Consider the following 20,444-nt stretch of genomic DNA (forward strand, 5'->3'; position numbering starts at 1 on the left):
CCAAGGTATACATATAATTTGTGTTCCATACCCAGAGTTTAATTGCAGATATACCTAGGGTTTTTTGTTTGTTTTGTTTTTTTTTTCTGTCTCCCAGGCTGGAGTGCAGTGGTACGATCTTGGCTCACTGCAACCTCTGCCTCCAGAGTTAAGCAGTTCTCCTACCTCAGCCTGTCAAGTAGCTGGGATTACAAGCACCCATCACTACACCCGGCTAATTTTTGTATTTTTAGTAGAGACTGTGTTTTGCCATGTTAGCCAGGCTGATCTCAAATTCCTAACCTCAGGTGATCCGCCCGCCTTGGCTTCCCAAAGTGCTGGGATTACAGGCATGAGCCACTGTGCTAGGGTCTTTATTACATAAAAAAAACTTACTGTTAACATTTAATCACTATTCTCAACATTTACACTTGGATCATAGTCTCTCTTTTAGTCATGAGGCAAAATCTATTTAGAATACTGCATAGAATATTCTTTTCCTTTTTGAAATCAGTTACATATATATCTTGATTGATGATTTGTTAAAAAAATACATGGGATTCATGTTTTGACTGGATTTTGAGAATAATTTTATTATATTTAATTATCACTTAGATGATAAATGAATTACACAAAATTCACATCCCAAACCTTATTATTCAAATCATAGACCTATTTATTCAACATTTTTTCTTACATTTACCTGAATGTTTTAAAATATTTTTTGTCTACTAACTCCTCAAATTGATTTCATTGTTATAAAACATTGCAATCAGAATTAGCCAATAATGATATAATTTTTCTGGATATTTCTCATCAAAATTGCCTCTTAAAACATTTACATCTCCTCACTGAGTGGGAACCATGAAGAATAAAGGCTTTGTGACAGGCACTATGGTAACACCAACAATGAGAATTCAAATAAAAGTAGAATGTAGTAACTCAAATTAAAGGAAAAAATATATTGTCTCCATTTCTAGGACAATTAGCTGAAAGCAGGCCCTGATATAACCTTATTTTTAAGGAAAAGAAGTTTGAATTTGTTATTACTAATTGTAATTATACTTTAGGTTTTTAGTAAAAAGTTCAAAAGAGACATTTTTGTTCAAAAGGACCTTTTTGTTCTGGTGACAAATTAGATCTTTGTACCCAGTATATATTTCCTTCCAAGTCTTGTATATTTAACAATTTCCTCTAAAGAAGGCTACTAATTTTATACACACACAAACACACACACACATAAAATACAAAACTTAGAAGGAAATATATATTGAAATTTTTAAATATGCAAAACATTTAATCACTATTCTCCACGTTTACATTTGGATCATAGTATTTCTTTTAGTCACAAGGCAAAATCAATTTAGAATACTGCATAGAATATTCTTTTCCTTTTTGTAATCAATTACGTATATATCTCGATTGATGATTTGTGAAAAAATACATGGGATTTATGGTTTGCCTGGATTTCAGTAATCATTTTATTTTATCTGATTAGCACTTAGATAATAAATGAACTAGACAAAATTCACGTTCTAAATTTTATTGTTCAAATCATAGAGCTATTTATTAACTTTTTTTCTTACAGTTCGTGTGTGTGTGTGTGTGTGTGTGCGCACATTTACTTATTTAATCCATATTCACTTCTCTTAGAGTATAGTTAAATCATTTTGCTCTTTTAAAAACTATTAATACTCTTGAGTTCAATAGGATTTTTTTAAAAGAATTGTAGGTAAAACATCTCGGTTGTTGATATACATTATTATCTATTATTGCAGGAGGATACAGACCACAATTACTATATATCTCGAATATATGGTCCATCTGATTCTGCCAGCCGGGATTTATGGGTGAACATAGACCAAATGGAAAAAGATAAAGTGAAGATTCATGGAATATTGTCCAATACTCATCGGCAAGCTGCAGTAAGTGTTTGGACATTCAGGGTTCATTTTACCTACTGTGAAAAAAATAATTGCTTTAATTGGCCTATAACCATTTCTTTTATGAGTTTGATAATTAAATATTAGAATGGCCTTATCTGTGGTAATCACTTTTCAAGTGTATTCCGTTCTGTAATTGTAATTTAGAATGATTACTGCATATAAGATATTAAAGAAAATGAAATAGAATTATTTTGATAAACTGCCATTAATTGAACCAATTTTCTCAGTATATCTGATGAACATATATTGTATTCAAAATTGAGCTTTATCTTGGATTATTTTTAGTTTTCTTATAATCCATGAGTGTGTATAGAACATTTTAAAAAATTACTTGAATTTGGTATCTTCCCATTTACATGGGTTTATTGCTGTTGGTCTTGGATTTAACCAAAGATTTAACCGAAGTCATTTATGACTTAGATAACATATATGACCAAATTATGGTCTTAAATGAAGACTTTTAATATAAAGAAAAATAATAAAATATAGAAAGCATCAGACTGATATTTTAAAACTGGGCTCATTATTTCCTAAGTGTGTCTCCTGAAATCAATAATTTAACTATTCTGAGGTGCTTTCTGCATGTGTAAACTGGAGATGAGAAGGAATATTAATACCAGCCTCCCTTGCCTTACGTGGTCATGAATAGCCTATTCAAGGGCCAGCCTGAATGCTCAAATGCATTAGCTTTTTCAATCTTCACAACAATCCTATGATTTAAATATTATTACATCACACATTGCAGATAAGAGAATGGAGGAGTCTTGGAAAATTCAGATAACCTGCCCAAGGTCTCCACTACAAAGTGGTAAACTGAGGTGTTAACCTAGGTAGCAAAGCTGATGCTCAAATTGTGTGTGTAAAATTTATCACACTTGGTTCTCAGAATGTTCTTTGATCATCATTTTATGATAAATGTCAGATTTCACATTTTAAAGGGTATTTGGTTTTGCTGGCCTGGGTAACAGTGGTGATAGTGTCATCGATGAAGCCATGAGATGTTCAGTTTAGTATGACCTGAAGTGAAAAGAAAATAACTTTAACGTTTCAAGTGCTTTTGTCATTATTGATATAAAGACAGGACTAATAGAGTCAATGGCTGAAGTTATTTAGAGAGGCATTGATTAAATAAATGTTAAATATCAAAATTTTTGGCAGTGGTCTTCCTTGTTTGTATGTAGATGTTCTTGTTATCAGATCAATTGCTAAAAGCTAAATGGAAATTAAGAATAGTATACCATGATGATTCACTGAATTTTCAGTGTAGAGCACATGCTTTCTGAGTCTGAGAAGCAAATGAAGTAGCTGCCTTTCCTTGCTAAATTCCATCATCCACCCCCACCCCAGTTTTTTCTATATTCAGGCAACCCCAGGTAGGCAAGATGACACATTTAGAAATAATTCACGGTGGAATTTCCAACAGATTGTCAAAAGAAGAGAAAATGATAAAGATTAGATTTTAACAATGTCTTTCTGGGATGTATTGCATTTGACAACCTTCCTACTATTGCACTTACAGTGTTTAATAGCATAAAATATACTTCGTGTAATTTTGAATGTTGGTGTATGCACATGGAGATTCTGTGATGTGGCCTAGTCCTAGTGTCAGCCACTATGGGTGACACCTATAGGCAGAGAAAGGAGTTCCTCAGTTAAAGTATTAGCTGATTTCTTCTTCTGTACAAATATGGCTACCATCTGTCTCCTCTGTGCCACCCCCCAAGGTAAGACAGTTTGTGTCCTGCCTCTCCTTAAAGAAGCCTGTTCTCTTTGCAATAGGTTTTACTTGGTTGCCTTGTGACAGCTCTCTGATTGTGTCATGAAAAATGATAATACTGTAGACAGTCCATTTTTTTCTTAGTGTGGCAGTGACATTGTTGCTTTTAACACTTGAGGTCCCTCAAACATAAATGGAAGGACTTGAACTTCTGGTTGTAACTTACCTGGTGCTCTTTATGTTGATTGTTAAATATATACAATTGTTAGAGGCTTTTATTTTAGATACCCTGCCATTGTCATAGCTTGGGTTCTTGGTTACCCATGAGTTTTTAAGCCATTAACAAACATTTCTTCAGAGTTAGAAATTGGTGGAAAAACCTATCAACAAAATTCAACACCCTTCATGTTAAAAACACTCAAGAAACTAGGCATGGAAGGGACATACCTCAAAGTAATAAGAGCCATCTATGACAAACCCACAGCTAACATTATACTGAATGGGCAAAAGCTGAAACATTCCCCTTGAAAACTGGCACAACACAAGGATGCCCTCTGTCGTCATTCTTATTCAACATAGTATTGGAAGTCCTAGCCAGAGCAATCAAGCAAGACAAAGAAATAAAGAGCATCCAAATAGGTAGAGAGGAAGTAAAACTATCCCTGTTTTCAGATGACATGATTCTGTATCTAGAGAACCCCCTAGTCTAGGCCCAAAAATTCCTTTAGCTGATAAACAACTTCAGCAAGTTTCAGGATACAAAATCAATGTTCAGAAATCACAAGCATTCCTATACACCACCAACAGTCACACCAAGAGTCAAATCGGGAAGGCAGTCTCATTCACAATTGCCACAAAAACAATAAAATACTTAGTAATACAGCTAACCAGGGAAGTGAAAAATCTCTACAATGAGAATTACAAAACACTGCTCAAAGAAATCAGAGGAGACACAAACAAATGGAAAAAGACATCTCATGCTCATGGATAGGAAGAATCAATATCATTAAAATGGTCATACTGCCCAAAGCAATTTACAGATTCAATGCTATTCCTATCAAACTACCAATGACATTCTTCATAGAAGTAGAAAAATTTATTTAAAATTCGTATGGAACCAAAAAAGAGCCCAAATAGCCAAGGCAATTCTAAACAAAAAGAACAAAGCTGGAAGCATCACACTGCCCAACTTCAAATTATACTGCAGGGCTGAAGTAACCAAAACAGCATGTTACTGGTACAAAAACAGTCACACAGACCAATGGAACAGAACAGAGAGCCCAGAAATAAGGCCACACCTATGACCATCTGACCTTCAACAAACCTGACAAAAACAAGCAATGGAGAAAAGACTCCCTGTTCAATAAATGGTGCTGGGATAACTGGCTAGCCATATACAGCAGATTGAAGCTGGATCCCTTCCTTACACCATATACAAAAAATCAATTCGAGATGGATTAAAGACTTAGATGTAAAACTCAAAACTATACAAACCCTGGAAGACAACCTAGGCAATACCATTCTGTACATAGTAACAGGCAAAGATTTTATGACAAAGACACCAAATGCAATCACAATGAAAGCAAAAATTAACAAATGGGATCTAATTAAACTAAAGAGCTTCTGCACAGCAAAAGAAACGATCCACAGGGTAAAGAGACAACCTACAGAATGGGAGAAAATATTTGCAAGCTATGCATCTGACAAAGGTCTAATATCCAGCATCTATAGGGAACTTAAACAAATTTACAAGAAAAAAACTCATTAAAAAGTGGGCAAAGACATGAACAGACACTTTTCAAAAGAAGACATACATGCAGCCAACAAGCATATGAAAAAAAGCTCAATATCACTGATGGTTACAGAAATGCAAAACAAAACCCCAATGAGATATCATTTCACACCTATTAGAATGGCTGTTATTAAAAAGTAAAAACAAAACAAAACAAAACAAAACAAAAAAACAGATGCTGGTGAGGTTGCAGATTAAAGGGAACACTTATACACTGTTGGTGATGGTGTAAATTAGTTCAACCATTGTGGAAAGAAGTATGGCGATTCCTCAAAGACCTAAAGACAGAAATACCATTCAACCCAGCAATCCTATTACTGGGTATATAGCCAGAAGAATATAAATCATTCTACCATAAAGATACACACATGTGAATGTTTATTGCAGCACTATTCACAAAAGCAAAGACATGGAATCAACCTAAATGCCCATCAATGACAGATTGGATAAAGAAAATGTGGTACATATACACTATGGAATACTATGCAGCCATATAAAAAGAACAAGATCATGTCTTTTGTGGGAACATGGATGGAACTGGAGGCCATTATCCTTAGCAAACTAACACAGGAACAGGAACCAAATACACCATGTTCTCACTTATAAGTGGAGCTAAAAGATGAGAAGTTATGAACACAAAGTAGGGAAAAACAGACACTGGAGTCTACTTAAGGGTGGACGGTGGGAGGAGGGAGAGGAGCAGAAAAGGTAACAATTGGTTGCTAGGCTTAATATTTGGGTGATGAAAGAATCCATACAACAAATTCCTATAACATCAGTTCTCCTGTGTAACAAACTTTCACACTTACTGCTGACCCTAAAATACAGGTTAAATATATATATATATATATGTGCTATTATGGTTATGTTGTATCTCAAGATGCAATATACACTTAGGGTTGGATTCACTGTTAATGACAGTGGAGGTATAAACCCTATTTTTAATACTCTTTCTCTTAATTTTGAATATGTTTGGCCTCTGTCTTGTCAGATCTGATTCCATCATTATAGTTTTTACTTCATGATGTGTTTCATGCAAGGCTGACTCAGCACAGAGCTTTGCTAGCCACAGTCTTGTGCTCTCCTGTGCTTTTATTTATTAGTATAAAAAACAAATCTCTTATTTGGTAGGTCTAGGATGGGCCAGAAAATTTGCATTTCTGACAAATTCCAAGGTCATGCTCATGCCACTAATCCAGGGACCATGCTTGGACTCTATAGCAGGGGTTGGCAACCTGTTTCTCAAGAGGGCCAGATAATATTTTAGTTGTTACAGGCCTTATGGTCTCTGTCACAACTACTTGACTCTACTGTTATGGCTCAATAGCCATAGACAATATGTAAATGAACAGACATGGTTGTGTTCCAGTAAAACTTTATTTATGGAAATAAAGAAGACATTGGTCCTGTATCTACTTTGTTATCACTCTCAACAGAAAACACACACACACCACACACATGACCACACACACAGTTAAAACACACTGACACACACTTCCATTTATAACAACAAGATTGGTAATATTAACTAGTTTCCATTTGAAAAAAAATGCTATGTGAACTCCTTCATTTAAATAAGCTTTACTGCTTAGATCTTATAAATTTATTTGCTAGAATATTTTTTAAATTCCCTACATTCTTTTTTCATAAATGCAATTACTAAATATTAGCCTGAGCTTTCCAAATTGTATAGAGTAATCCATATTTTAGTATTTCCTCAACTGGCCTTTCTACCTTTCCAATCCTGCCTGGTTCTCTGTTTCATTTCCATTGTGACTTTCTGAGAATAAAATCAAGTAGTTACAAAAGATTACAAAATTTTAATATTAAGGTAATGTTGTGACCAGGGGGCTGAGTAATGTCCACATACACGTCCACATGCAACAAACACACACATACTTCATATTACTGAGGTGGTTAAGCACATAGGAAAATGGAAAATGGCAAACACGAATCCAACCTTATTAATTAGCTTTGCTCTTGTTCTCGTTGACATGAAAAGCTCTCTGGTAATTTGGCGGGAAACAGGATTTAAATTTAAGCTCCAAGGGGAAGAAGGGAGTTTCTCGAATCTTATCAGCAGTTCATGTAATTTGCATGCCCAAGAATATATATTCCGTCAACAAATTATGCAAAAAAAAAAAAAAGAAAGAAAGAAAGAAAGAAAGAAAGAAAGAAAGAAAGAAAGGAAAGAAAGATTTAGCTAGGGATAGTCCCAGGGCCAGGGGGCTAACGATTTAGCCTTGAGTAAGCAAGAGGTGGAGTGAGAAGGCAGGAATGTTGACCCAGAAGAGGCAACTTCCCACACACTTCCCTCCTTCTTGAAATGGAAGACAGGAGGCTACAAGAGATGTTTTACCTAGGAACATTTTTTTAAAGAAATATTTCCCTCTTTACCATCACTGCATATAAATGTGGTCCAAACACTATTTTGGAATCTTAGATAATATTCTTGAAAGAGGAGGAGGGTGGAAATAAAGTAAGTTTTCCCTTTTCTTCCATCCACAATAATATCTTCTAATTTCAGAGCAGAATAAAACTTAGAAATCATTTAATTCACATATTTGAGATGTCCAAATATATTGGTATCTCTTTCCTTTTATCATCTCAGCCATAATCATTAGTATTTACATGACATCTGTATATACTGGAATTTGATTACATGTGCTTTCAAATCTCTCCATTGTCATTTTTGTTTAAATAACATTTCTTAAATCATTGCAAAATAAGCAGATGCTAAAACCTAAGTTTTGCAGTTGACAAATTAAGGCAAAGACCATGTCTTTCTAGATAAAGCAAAGTGAAGAATTGGTATGAGTTCCTACCATACGGTAAGCAACGAGGCAGGCACTTTATATTAAAATTCTCACAGTTATCTGGGTATTTTGTCCTTCATTCAGAGCCACACAGTTTTCAGGTTGCAAATCTAAAAGTTTCTGACTATAAACCTAGAAACCAGCCTGGACTTGTTCTTTTCCCTCTTGGTAGACATTTCAAATTCCACATTTTTGTGATTTTCCTCTATATTTCTACATTCATGTTATTTAATTTATTTCTGGACACAGAGTTTGATTCAACTGCCAGACATATTAGAATTATTTTGTCTTCTGAAATGACAGTTGATGACATTCTGATTCACAACTCCTACAGATATATCTCTGTCCTGGTGGAAGGAGTCCAGTGTTTGAAGTTAGGAGACCTTATCTCCAACACTTATTTTGGTGGATTCTGGCCTCTTTGCACCTCAATTTTGTAACCTGGAAGAAAGGGGGTAAAAATGCCTGCCTTTACTGCCTCACAGTGTGGTGTGGAGAATAAAAATGAAATAGTTATAAAAGAACACTGAAAACTTCAACAAAACCATACAGTTCCTGAGTATTATTGTTTGAGAGTTCTAATTCTTTACAACAAAAAAGTAATAACCCCTGTCAAAGAAAGTAGTTAAAGCATTAAAGCCAGATTGTATTTAGGGCTATTGCAATGAGGGAAAGAACCTTGATGTAGAACTGGGCTCAGTTCTGAATGTAGCGTGAGCAAGACGGAAAATTTGGCCAAGAGCAGAGTGGGCGTCAGTGGAGGGCGTCAGATGTGAGAAGTTAGTGGTGATTGTGCCTAAACTGAGTTGTTAGGATTTTTACTGAAGGAGGGTCAGGGTGATTAGACAGCAAGGGTGGGGGATGAGGGTTTGATCGGTATTGAGGATGGTCAGATATCAAGGGTGGGGAGTCTTGCTAAACTAACTTAGCATCTTGTCATTCCCGGGTAAGTTAATACCTGAGTCTCTCTAAGAGTCTCTCTCAGAGAGAGAAATTTGTAGATGCGTAAATATGGATGGATGGATGGATGGATGGATGGACAGATGGATGGATGGATGACGGATGGAAGAATGGATAGAGATATAGGTATAGGATAGATGGATGGGTAGATGGAAAGATAGCTAGGTAGACAGATATATTAATAGATGGATGTGAGTTCATGTCCTTTGTAGGGACATGGATGAAGCTGGAAACCATCATTCTCAGCCAACTATCGCAAGGACAAAAAACCAAACACCACATGTTCTCACTCATAGGTGGGAATTGAACAATGAGGACACATGGACACAGGAAGGGGAACATCACACACCGGGGCCTGTTGTGGGGTGGAGGGAGGGGGGAGGGGGGAGGGATAGCATTAGGAGATATACCTAATGTTAAATGACGAGTTGATGGGTGCAGCACACCAGCATGGCACATGTATACATATGTAAGTAACCTGCACGTTGTGCACATGTACCCTAAAACTTAAAGTATAATAATAAAAAAAAAAAAACAGATAGATGGGTGGATAGGTAAAGATGACTGATAGATCTATATATTTCTATTTATATCTTTCTATGTATATATTTTTGCCAAACAATTGCCAATATATTGTTTGCCAGACATAAACATACTCTGGCTTAAATATTTTTTTATCTTTCTATATGTTGGTAGGAAGATTGATTCTTTAAATATGAAACACCAGCAAAATGAAATGGTTGAAGTGCTGTTCTCTGTCTATCTCACTCTATATCTGTCATAATGCAGGTAAGGTTTTTGATGAAACTTGTATGACTTTTTATGTGTTGATTGTTTAAAATTTTTATATTGAACTGTCCTTGATGACATTTCTGACTACTTGAATATACATGGAAAATTTCATTTAAAAAATTAAGTTTTCTGGAGGGTTCTTTTGTTCCCTTCAGGAAAATAACTCATTGCTTCAGCTAGCACTACCATGGGTCTCATATTTGCATAATGTTTATGTTGGGATAACTAAATTTAGCTGTTTATGGCGACTTTAGTAAGTTGGTTTTTCATATTGGATATATTTATTTTTTTCTTTGCATCCAAAAATCTGTTGATAAGTGCTCATTTTTCAAAATGATTAAATTGAAAGGCAGTTTAATTTACTTTCTCTATTAGGCTATTATCTAGACTGCACATTTTTGCCTGAGTTCTGTTCATAATGTCAAACAGTAGGTTGCTTTTTATTTACTCTTACGTTTGACTGGTTGAATAAACTTGCTGCATTCTGTCTTTTGAGTTGCTTCAATTCAAGTGGGACACAAGTTTATCAACCTGGTCTTACTTGTCTTTGCTTGTAGGATTTTCCTCAAGTTTGATAACAGATTGGGATAAGTTGTATCTGCCTATGTCTCTTTAGCTTAATTTCAGCTTAATAAAGTATTTTACATACATAAAGGAAGAAATATACTGGACATAATGTAATATTTTATTCAATACTATTCATACTTTTGCTCTAATCAAATTCTAAATACTCAGAACATTCGTATAGTTATAAAATATTAAAGGAATTCTCTTTGGATATTTAAAAGGTGTGTTCTAGTCTTCAACTTCCTAAGAAACAGATGTACATTCCAAAGTAATCATAGATTAATTTGTTTAAAAAATAGTAGGGATTCAAAAGCATAGGATTTGGCATCATCGGATCCAAATTCAAGTTTATTACAACTATGAGACCTTGGGCAAATCCCTAAATTCCCTGTCAATTTCATCCTGTACTATGTAGTTGTGATAGTGATGTCTGTCCTGCCTACCACATACAATATATTCAAATGAGATTTTATGGCACTTTATAGTTACTTATGTAGTTTAACACATTCTACCATTAATTCATTTTACTTGAATTATACTTAGGTCACTTACCAAACTTGAGGTTAATCCCCTTTGTCCCAAGTATTATTCCAGGGCCTGACTCTTTTTCATTGCACAAAATTAACATGATTAGAGTGGCTGAATTGTATTTCTCTGCATGCCTGGGAAATGGGCTGGTCTACCAGCCTGGAAGCCAATAAGTACATGGAACCATCTACCCCTGTCCTGCCGATGGCACTCACAACAGATTAAAAATTCCTTAAGCCCACCTAATATGCTGAAGTTAACCAACTCCTTTTACTGACATAATTACATAAATACATGCATATTACTAATAATTTAATCTACCCTTACTGTTCTTCCTGAATCTAGGAACCACATTTTAGACATGGAAAGGACTTTGGAGAGCCTTGAGGACAGCTGCCTTAAGAAATTCACATTGATCCATTTCTTTTGCATATAACAAACCTTAGCTTCCCAAAGCAAGAAGTTGCCTTCTTATTTGACAGATCATATTTGAGTTCCTATTTCATTACAATTTAATCTTATTTCTTCATCTTGGGTCTTTAGTGGAGGATGAGCACCATTCTTTTACATAAAATTAGCCATGAAAGGTAATATAATACATTCTCTATTACCAGTGAAGGCTATCAAATAATTCTAGATAGATAAACATCTATTCACCTTTTAAAGGCATGAGTGAGGCAAACATTTTAGGTTTCTGATAAACTTTGTTAGAAGGTTTCATATTAAACTTTTATAATCATAAAGGCTGCTAAAAGGGAGACCCCTCAACCATGTCTCAGGTGCAATAAACAAGGCAGGTATTTACTCTGCCTTTCAGCTGAGATTCCCTTTTCTAACTTAACTCTTATCATCTTTTCTGCCATGTCTTCAGGAGCCTATGAAGACTTACGATGGTTTAATTTTACATAACATGAGTGTAAAACATATTCTCATCCTAAAGTTATTAAATGATAAAGATTTTACATGGCTCCTTTGAAAGACAATGTTTCATAACAGAAAACTTAGCAAACTGTAAATGGAATATAATTTTTTTTAGAGTAAACACATCTGAAAGCAAATAATCTTAATTCTTGTGAAAAATCTTAAATTATAAAAGATTGTGTTTGAGGCTTGAGTTTTCCTGGGTAGGTTAGTATTTCAGTATATTTTAAAAATATTTTTTATACCTGGTCCCAATATCTTTATTTTTGTGTGTTCCTTTCTACCTGATTATAGCTTATCACTTAGGTGATGGATGGATAATACCCTACGCAAAATGGCCAGGTTTCTATGTGGATTGTTTATAAACTTCATTCCCATCAGAATGTCTAGTGTTCTAGACATAGTATTCCCATCAGAATTCCCAGCCCCAGAGAATAGGCATCTTGTTTTCTGATTTTGCTAGAGGTGCTCTGTTAAAATGCCAACGGGACTGGAAGTGAAACCCTATTAGACACTCTCTATTAATGATAAATTGCCGGAAATTTCCTACCCTGCAGCATCTGTCTGAAAAGAAATGCCAAGTAAGGTTCAAGTTTAATAACTGGGCCAAGGTGAAGCACATTGGTCCTGATTCCATGTGGGCTAAACTGTAGGATGCAAAAAGGATGTCAGAAGGGAGCAACTCTCGGACGCTGTGTTGAGAGGCATCAATGTACTTACTTTTTGAAAAAAATCAGAAAGTTGATAAATGTGGCAAAATGGAAAACACGAATCTGCATTTAAAAAAAAGATGTGGGGGGCTCTTTGTATTATTTTTTGTAACTATTCTTTCATTTGAGATTATTTCCAATAATTTTTTTTTAAAAAAAGAGAAGTTAGCAAAGGAGGATGAAGAATTAAAATTGAACTTGGTCTAACTTTCAATTTCAAACAGCAATTGAATTTTGAATTATTTAGTCACTTTGCTCATGAACTTTACCCACTGAATTCCAAATATTTTCTAATTGGCACATAATATTTTACATATTTATGGTGTACAGGTGATATTTTGTTACATGCATAGAATGCGTAATGATCAAGTTGGAGCATTTAGGGTACCCATCACATAGAGGATTCATCATTTCTGTGTGTTAGGAACGTTTCATCCTAACATGCTAGTGGAGTGGCAGCTTGAAGTAGTGTCAACACACATGGACTTGGAACCAGACTGCCTGGATTTGAGTCCTCACTTTGCCAACTGTGAGGTTTAACATTGAGTATATTATTTACTCTTTCTTAATTACTTCCTCATCTATTAAATGGAAGTAATAACAGCACTTACCTCCTAAGGTTGTCATTAGGACTAAATAATTTAGCATTTATACAATGCTTAAAGCAATACCTGGCATAGTGTCCAAGATATCTGTTACATCGATAATAATAATTATTATGCAAACACTTACCTTTAAAACAGTCCACTGAATGGAAATTAGGGAGTTTGTTCTCTGAAAGGCAGATTGTTAGCAACTGAGAAAAGGAAGGACCTTTCCATTATCTGAACGATAAACACAACAAAATATTTTTTTGTCTTGCCCTGTTTGAGGATCGTTGGTCAAGGATGTCACAAAAACATCACAACCTTCAGGTTTTGCAAATCATAGTTTTAAAGACACTTGTCTAGCAGGAACCTCTAGATTTCAGTTCTGTCAATGGAAAATTTTAGGGCATACAAGTGCTACCAGGTAAAGTGAGATTATGTTTTCCAGAAACAAGTCTATTCATCCTTTTAACCTATTTCACTCTTTCCAAAGTTTCCTTACAGCAATGGTTTTGGAGTTTCAAAGGCCACTTTTATAACAGAGCTTTGTTACTCAAAGTGGGGTTCAGGAGGCAGTATCAGAAGTACCAGGAGCTTGCTAGAAATGCAGGATTTCAGCCCCCTGAATCTGGATCTGAATTGTAACAAGAACCCTAGGTGATTCATTTGCACCTCGAGGTTTGAGAAGCTTGGAGAACTCTCTTGACTTGCTTCTAGGGTAGCATGAAAAATCTAGAAGCAATTTCTTCTGGCTCTCTCCCAAACCCCATGTTTCCTTGAAGTGTTCTTTATAAAATCCTGTCACACTCTCTCTGTATCCCTGAACAGCTGGACTCTGAATTCTGCCTGAGTTGTAAATATCACATAACTAATATGAATAATTCTCAGCGTTTGCAAGTACAGGCAAGCTACTGTAGCCACGTGTTTGCTGGGAACCATGCAGTGAGAGAGGTCAAAAGATATGGTGATTGTTCACTTATTCGCAAGTTCATGTGCACCAGCATCAGCTAATTGAAAATGTTTGCATTTTGTTTTCCAGTTTATGAATATTCCCTTGAAGAGCACCATTCAATAGCCAGGATTAATTAAGTTCTAAGTTCTGCTATGAAAAAAGTGCTGAAGAGGTTAGAATTCCTAACTCAGAAAATCAATTCAATTGATGGACTTTATTCTGAAAGAGGTAGCCAGTTCTCTGTTTGTGTATTTGTGCATTGATCAGCCCCTTTCCATGGACATTTTGATCTTTTAATTAGGTTTCCAGAGTTTTCAGGGACTGGATTAATGACCTATGTCTGTCAACTCCTCCCAGAGTATGAGAATGGTTAAAAATCCCATTAAAAAAAATTCTACATGGTAAAAGCATTATTAGTTATCCTGCCCACTATGCTATTTTATTTTGGGATACACTAGGCCCACTTGTGGTCTAGAAGCAGGATCTTACTTTAGGGTATAACAAGGAAGTTCGCAATGCTCTTATTCACATATATGCCTTTCCATATCTTATTTTCCGTCTTTGATATTTGCTTGTTGTGAAAGCCTATCAATTTTAACATTTTTCTGTCAACCACTTTTTAGTTTATATTACTTTTATTTTTTATATTTTTAGAGACATGGTCTTGCTCTGTCACCCAGGCTGGATTGCAGTGGTGTGATCACAGCTCATTGCAGCCTGGATCTCCTAGGCTCAAGCAATCCTCCTGCCTCAGCCTCCCCAGTAGCTGGGATTGCAGGCCAATATGCCTGGCTAATTCTTTTTTATTTTTGTAGAGACAGGGTCTTACTATTTTGCCTAGGCTGGTGTCAAACTCCTGGCCTCAAGTGATCCTCCTGCCTCCCAAGGCACTGGGACTACAAGTGTGAGCCACCGCACCTGGCCTATATTACTTTTATAAGCAAAGTTATTTCAGTTTAATAGGGGAATAAAGCACGAAATGACGATTGAGAATTTTAAAAAAGAAAGTAAATGTTTCATACATTTAGAAGACAGGCTCCTGGAACTATACTTAGAGGGTAAGAAATGAAAACATCTGATCCTGGAATGTTAAAAAAAAAAAAAAAAAGTCATTGAGGCTGGGCTGGTCGCTGGGCGAGCAGGGGCCCTCTGTTGTGCCTAGGCCCAGGTGTTGCTGATGGTGCAAAGGCTTAGCCCAGCGTGGTGCTCTGTTAGCCCAGTTCCTGTTATTTGGTGCATTTGATCTGATTAGACTGCTCTGTGCCTTTCTCAAATTTTCTCTCTTTTGTGTCTCTGGCCTCATGTGTCTAGGTGGTTTCAAATGATGTTTTACTACTACTAAATTTTAGAGAAAATTATGTTGTTATGTCTACCAAGAGCAAAAGACTGACAGTATTAAAGACTCCAGGTAGAAAACAGAGTCACTGAAAGCTTATAACAGGTAGGAAATGAATCACGTAGTATAAAAGAAGAAATATAGAAATTATACAGTTGTCAAGATGCAGGATTTTGGAGCCCAACACGTTTGGATTGGAGTCTTAGCTCTAATGCCTACTGGTGATTTGAATTTATCACTCATCCTTTATTTTTGTAAAATTTTGTTTTGAAATAATTTCAGGCTTATAAAAAACTTGCAAAAATTTTTTAAAGAGTTTCCATGTAGATTTCACCTAGTGCCATAAATTTTAACACCTTATTTACTCATGGTACCATTGACAATATCAACAAATTCGCGTTGGTACTATACTCTTAGCTAATCCATGGGCTTTATTCCAATTTTGCTAATTGTCAGCAAATTATTTTTTCTTATTCAAGATCCAACCTAGGACCCATATAGCATTGATTTGTCAAATATTCTAGCCTCCTTCAATCTGTAAGAATTCCTCAGTCTTTGCCTTTCATGAACATGACACACTTAAAGAGTATTGGCCAGTTATTCTGTACAATGTCCCTGATTTTGAGTGTCTACTCTTGCTTTATGATTAAATGTAGGTCTCTGTTTTTGGCAATACTACAATGGGGATGATATTTTGTCCTTCCTTGTGCATCATATCATGAGGTACATGATGACAATATGTCTCAGTAGTGGTGAGGTTAATTTTGATCACCTTAAGGTGATACCTACCAGGTTTTGTCTTTTCACTGTAAAGCTACCATTTTTTCCTTTTGTAATTAAAAAAGTCTTGTTGAAAGATGCTTTGAGACTATACAAATGTCCTGCTTCTCATTATACTTCTACCTACTGATTTTAGCGTTCACTCTTGCTAACTACAGGCAAAATACTTAGCATAATGTCTGATCTATTAAATGTTAATTTCATTCTTTTAACACCTGCATATACAATACTTATGATTATTTTAATATAACAAAAATGAAGACATCGTAACATTGCCTAGAAACATGTCTAATTGTGATACCGATTCTATTAGAAAAACAATTTACCAGAATTGGTTTAAGTCTTTAAGAGCTGTGATAATGCACTGGTGTATTTGAAATAACATAAATAATGTTCAGCTATTTATTAGGAATCAAATAAGGAGCTATGCTTGTTTAGGAAACTAGTTTTAAAGAACTATTGCTAGACACCTTCATGTACACAGCATATTGTTATACTTCATTGACTCAGTGCTTATGATGGCCAGGTATTATTTGGTCATTCGATCCTTATGATAATCTTTCGAAGAAGTGTCTTAACTTTACAGATGAGCAAACTTTAAAAGGCTTTAAAAGGTTAAATAGGCTGGGCACGGTGGCTCACGCCTGTAATCCCAGCACTTTGGGAGGCCGAGGTGGGTGGATCACGAGGTCAAAAGATCAAGGCCATCCTGGCCAGCATGGTGAAATCCTGTCTCTACTAAAAACACAAAAATCAGCTGGGTATGGTGGCACATGCCTGTAGTCCCAGCTACCAGGGAGGCTGAGGCGGGAGAATCACTTGAACTTGGGAGGCAGATGTTGCAGTGAGCCAAGATCGCACCATTGCATTCCAGCCTGGTGGCAGAGCGAGACTCCATCTCAATAAATAAATAAATAATAAAAAATAAATTTAAAAAATTAAAAAGGTTAAATAATGTATGAAATCGCACAGTTACTAAGTACCAAAGCTGAAATGTAATTTCAGGTCTCTGCAACTCCAAAACCATGCTAAAGCATTGAATAATTTGGAAAGAGTGATTAAATATTTAAAAATACAGTTCCATATACTTCCATTAAAAGAAGATGATAAAATGTGTGTTTTATGATGAGTAAAGGAGCAAGACAACAATAATCTATTCTAAGCATTTATAGATGAATAAATTTCATGTGGACCTTATACAGTTTCAATAAAGTTAGTAAATTGTTACATGTATCTTGGAAGAAAATATCACATCCCAGTTAAATTTATTATAGGTATATGGTGTTTATCGAATCATTTTTATGTATTGGAGATGTAAATCTTACCAGAAATAAGCCAATATACTAGAAATATTTACATAAATAAAACAAATACAATTTTTCTTTTATTTTACAACTCTTCGCAAAGTTAATACTTGACGTAAATAAATGAACTGAAAATAATGTGACTCAATATTTATTTGATCTTATATTTGAAATTGTTTTTTGAAAAAAAATCATAAATACCACTTTACTAATAAGAATAACATCTCACCTATTTGAGAGTTTCAGGAGACAAATATGTGCCCCTCAAACATAATTATTTGAATGATTAAAAATAGAATATTAAAATATGCCTGTAAAAATTAACGATTAATTTATCAATTCATTCTTGAATAAGTGGATGCTCATTGTATTCTTTTGATCCTTTGCTATGGTAAACTCATGAGATCAGCAATTATTAAAATCACAGTGACTACTAATTTTCTTCCTACAAGCCACTTTCAGCAGGATTATTTCTTATAAAGCTGAAATAAAAAGACTTGGGGAGTCAGAAAAGTATGGCTTTATGATGGTAAATAAGAAACTGTCCTAAAACAAAAAGAAGTTTTTATTAGTGACATTTTAAAACATGGCTTTGAGGACTGTAAATGTGCCCACTCCAGATTCTTAGCTCTTTATTAGAAGGCTTCTGTATTCAAGGTTTTGGGGCATTGACTAATTAATTCATCCTTGCAATACCACTGAGAAATAGGCAAACAAGTCAAATGGGAATTGGGTATATTTAGGATTATAATTCCTGTGTTATTAAAAAAGAATTAGCAGAGATTGTAATAATTAGTGTGAAAATAGATAGCAATTAACATAGGAAAAATATGTAAAGAAGGCAAGAAGAGGTGTAGGCACACTCAGAAATCTAGGAGTATGACCTGAATGAGTCTGATAGTCTGTTGTCCCGAGAAATTGTAATGGGGTATGTTTTGGGAAAGCATGATGTGGCCTTAAGGCACAGTCATATATGGATGTAGGTGCCATAAATTTACTGCAAACCACCTGGACTCTGTACGCTTTTACCAAGTCTTCAAAAAATGTTTCATAAATTTATTTTCTACCATATTAAGACGTAATACTTTTTTTGTTTGGCTCAAAGTTACCATTCCCCCTTCTTTTGAATAGTTAACTGTTTTCCATAGATTTTAAGAAATTAGTTAGCAAATTCAGTCGATTTTGTTTATGCCTTTTATGTTCTTTAATATTTTACTTCTGAGCTTTTGTTTTCTATTTTGTCAAGCCTCTTAATCCATTTATTGGGTCTTCCCACCACCATTTTCTTGAATCTTTTTTTTTCTTTCATGTTAAATATTTCTTAAAGGATGAAATCCAAGAGCACATAATGTTTACACTGTAGTAATTACACCATTGTTTCAGTATTACATTTCTTTTCTTTTTTTTTTTTTTTTTGAGACAGAGTCTTGCTCTGTCACCCAGGCTGGAGTGCAGTGGTGTGATCTTGGCTCACTGAAAGCTCCACCTCCCGGGTTCATGCCATTGTCCTGCCTCAGCCTCCCGAATAGCTAGGACTACAGGCGCCCACCACCACGCCCATCTAATTTTTTGTATTTTTAGTAGAGATGGGGTTTCACCGTGTTAGCCAGGATGGTCTCGATCTCCTGACCTTGCGATCCGCCCACCTTGGCCTCCCAAAGTGCTGTGATTTTTTCTTTGACATTGCTTTTTATGACAATGCCCAGGGTTCTGTTAGCCTTTTTGGTTGCAGAAGAGTCCTTTGTTTTATATACTATTTGGGGTCATTTATTATTTAATAAAGGATGCATAACTAATTAGTGACACAGCAAAGTTTCTCACTCACAGCTAACCAAAATAGCTCTTCTTCCTGCATTCATAATCTCAATTGGTGACCTGTGATTCACCAGTCAACCAGCTAGAAATCTTAGAAACCTGTGCTTGACTCCAGATGTCTCTCACTCACTCCCAACTTTTAAGTCCAATTAATCACAAAGTCCTTCCTGTAGGATTGGAAAGATGAATGTCCCAGCCTCCTGACCTCCAGTGAAATGATTCCGGGCATGTTTTTGCTTTGTTTTGTTTTTGGTTTTTGTTTTGTTTGTTTGGTTTTTTTTCTCTACTTTTGCTCAGTCCATGGGGACTGAGGCCCAACCGGCTACCATGGGGACTGAGGCCCAACCGGCTATAATGATAACATGTCCAACACTGTACCTGCTATTGTTTTTTTCTCTTTTCCTTGTCTCACTTTTCCTAGTTCCTTGAGCAAGTGCCATCTGGGATCACCTTCCAAATAAACTGTCTGCCCCTAAGTCCTTATATCAAGATTGGCTTTAGGGGTAATCCAAACTAAGCCAAGGCTTAAAGAATATGGAAGCCATGACTGACCAAGGTTGAGAGAATATTGTCAGAAGGGATGTCATGTGTATGTACCACAGACAAGAGCTAAGGGTAGCAAGTGCAAGGAACTAAAAGATGTTGCCTATGGCTGGCTGGAGCAGAGAGTATGAGGGCAAAAGTTGTCGAGTAGCAGGGACTAGTTCATGGTGTGCTCTAGAACTCATGTTCACCATGTTGGTGTGACTCTCAGTGAAAATGGAATTCTAGATTAAATGATTTCAAGTGGGGGAGTGATATGCTAGGTAATATAGAGCAGCAAGCCCCAACCATTTTGGCACCAGGAACCAGTTTCATGAAAGATGGTTTTTCCACAGAGGGTAGGAGGGGATGGTTTTGGGATGATTCAAGCACATTGCATTTATTGTGCACTTTATTTCT

General features: G+C 35.6%; 1 protein-coding gene across 2 annotated transcripts in view; it reads left to right on the forward strand.

Moving 5' to 3' along the window:
• The window catches only part of PLXDC2 (plexin domain containing 2), a 470,147-nt gene that overhangs the window by 229,062 nt on the left and 220,641 nt on the right, over window positions 1-20,444 (forward strand). For both annotated transcript variants that reach the window (XM_024346245.3, XM_063781455.1), the window contains exon 3: window positions 1,758-1,904. In XM_024346245.3, coding sequence (XP_024202013.1) covers window positions 1,758-1,904 — 147 coding nt within the window. The remainder of the gene's footprint in view (window positions 1-1,757; window positions 1,905-20,444) is intronic.

This window comes from Pan troglodytes, chromosome 8 (genome assembly GCF_028858775.2).
Source record: "Pan troglodytes isolate AG18354 chromosome 8, NHGRI_mPanTro3-v2.0_pri, whole genome shotgun sequence".
Classification (NCBI taxonomy): Eukaryota; Metazoa; Chordata; class Mammalia; order Primates; family Hominidae; genus Pan; species Pan troglodytes.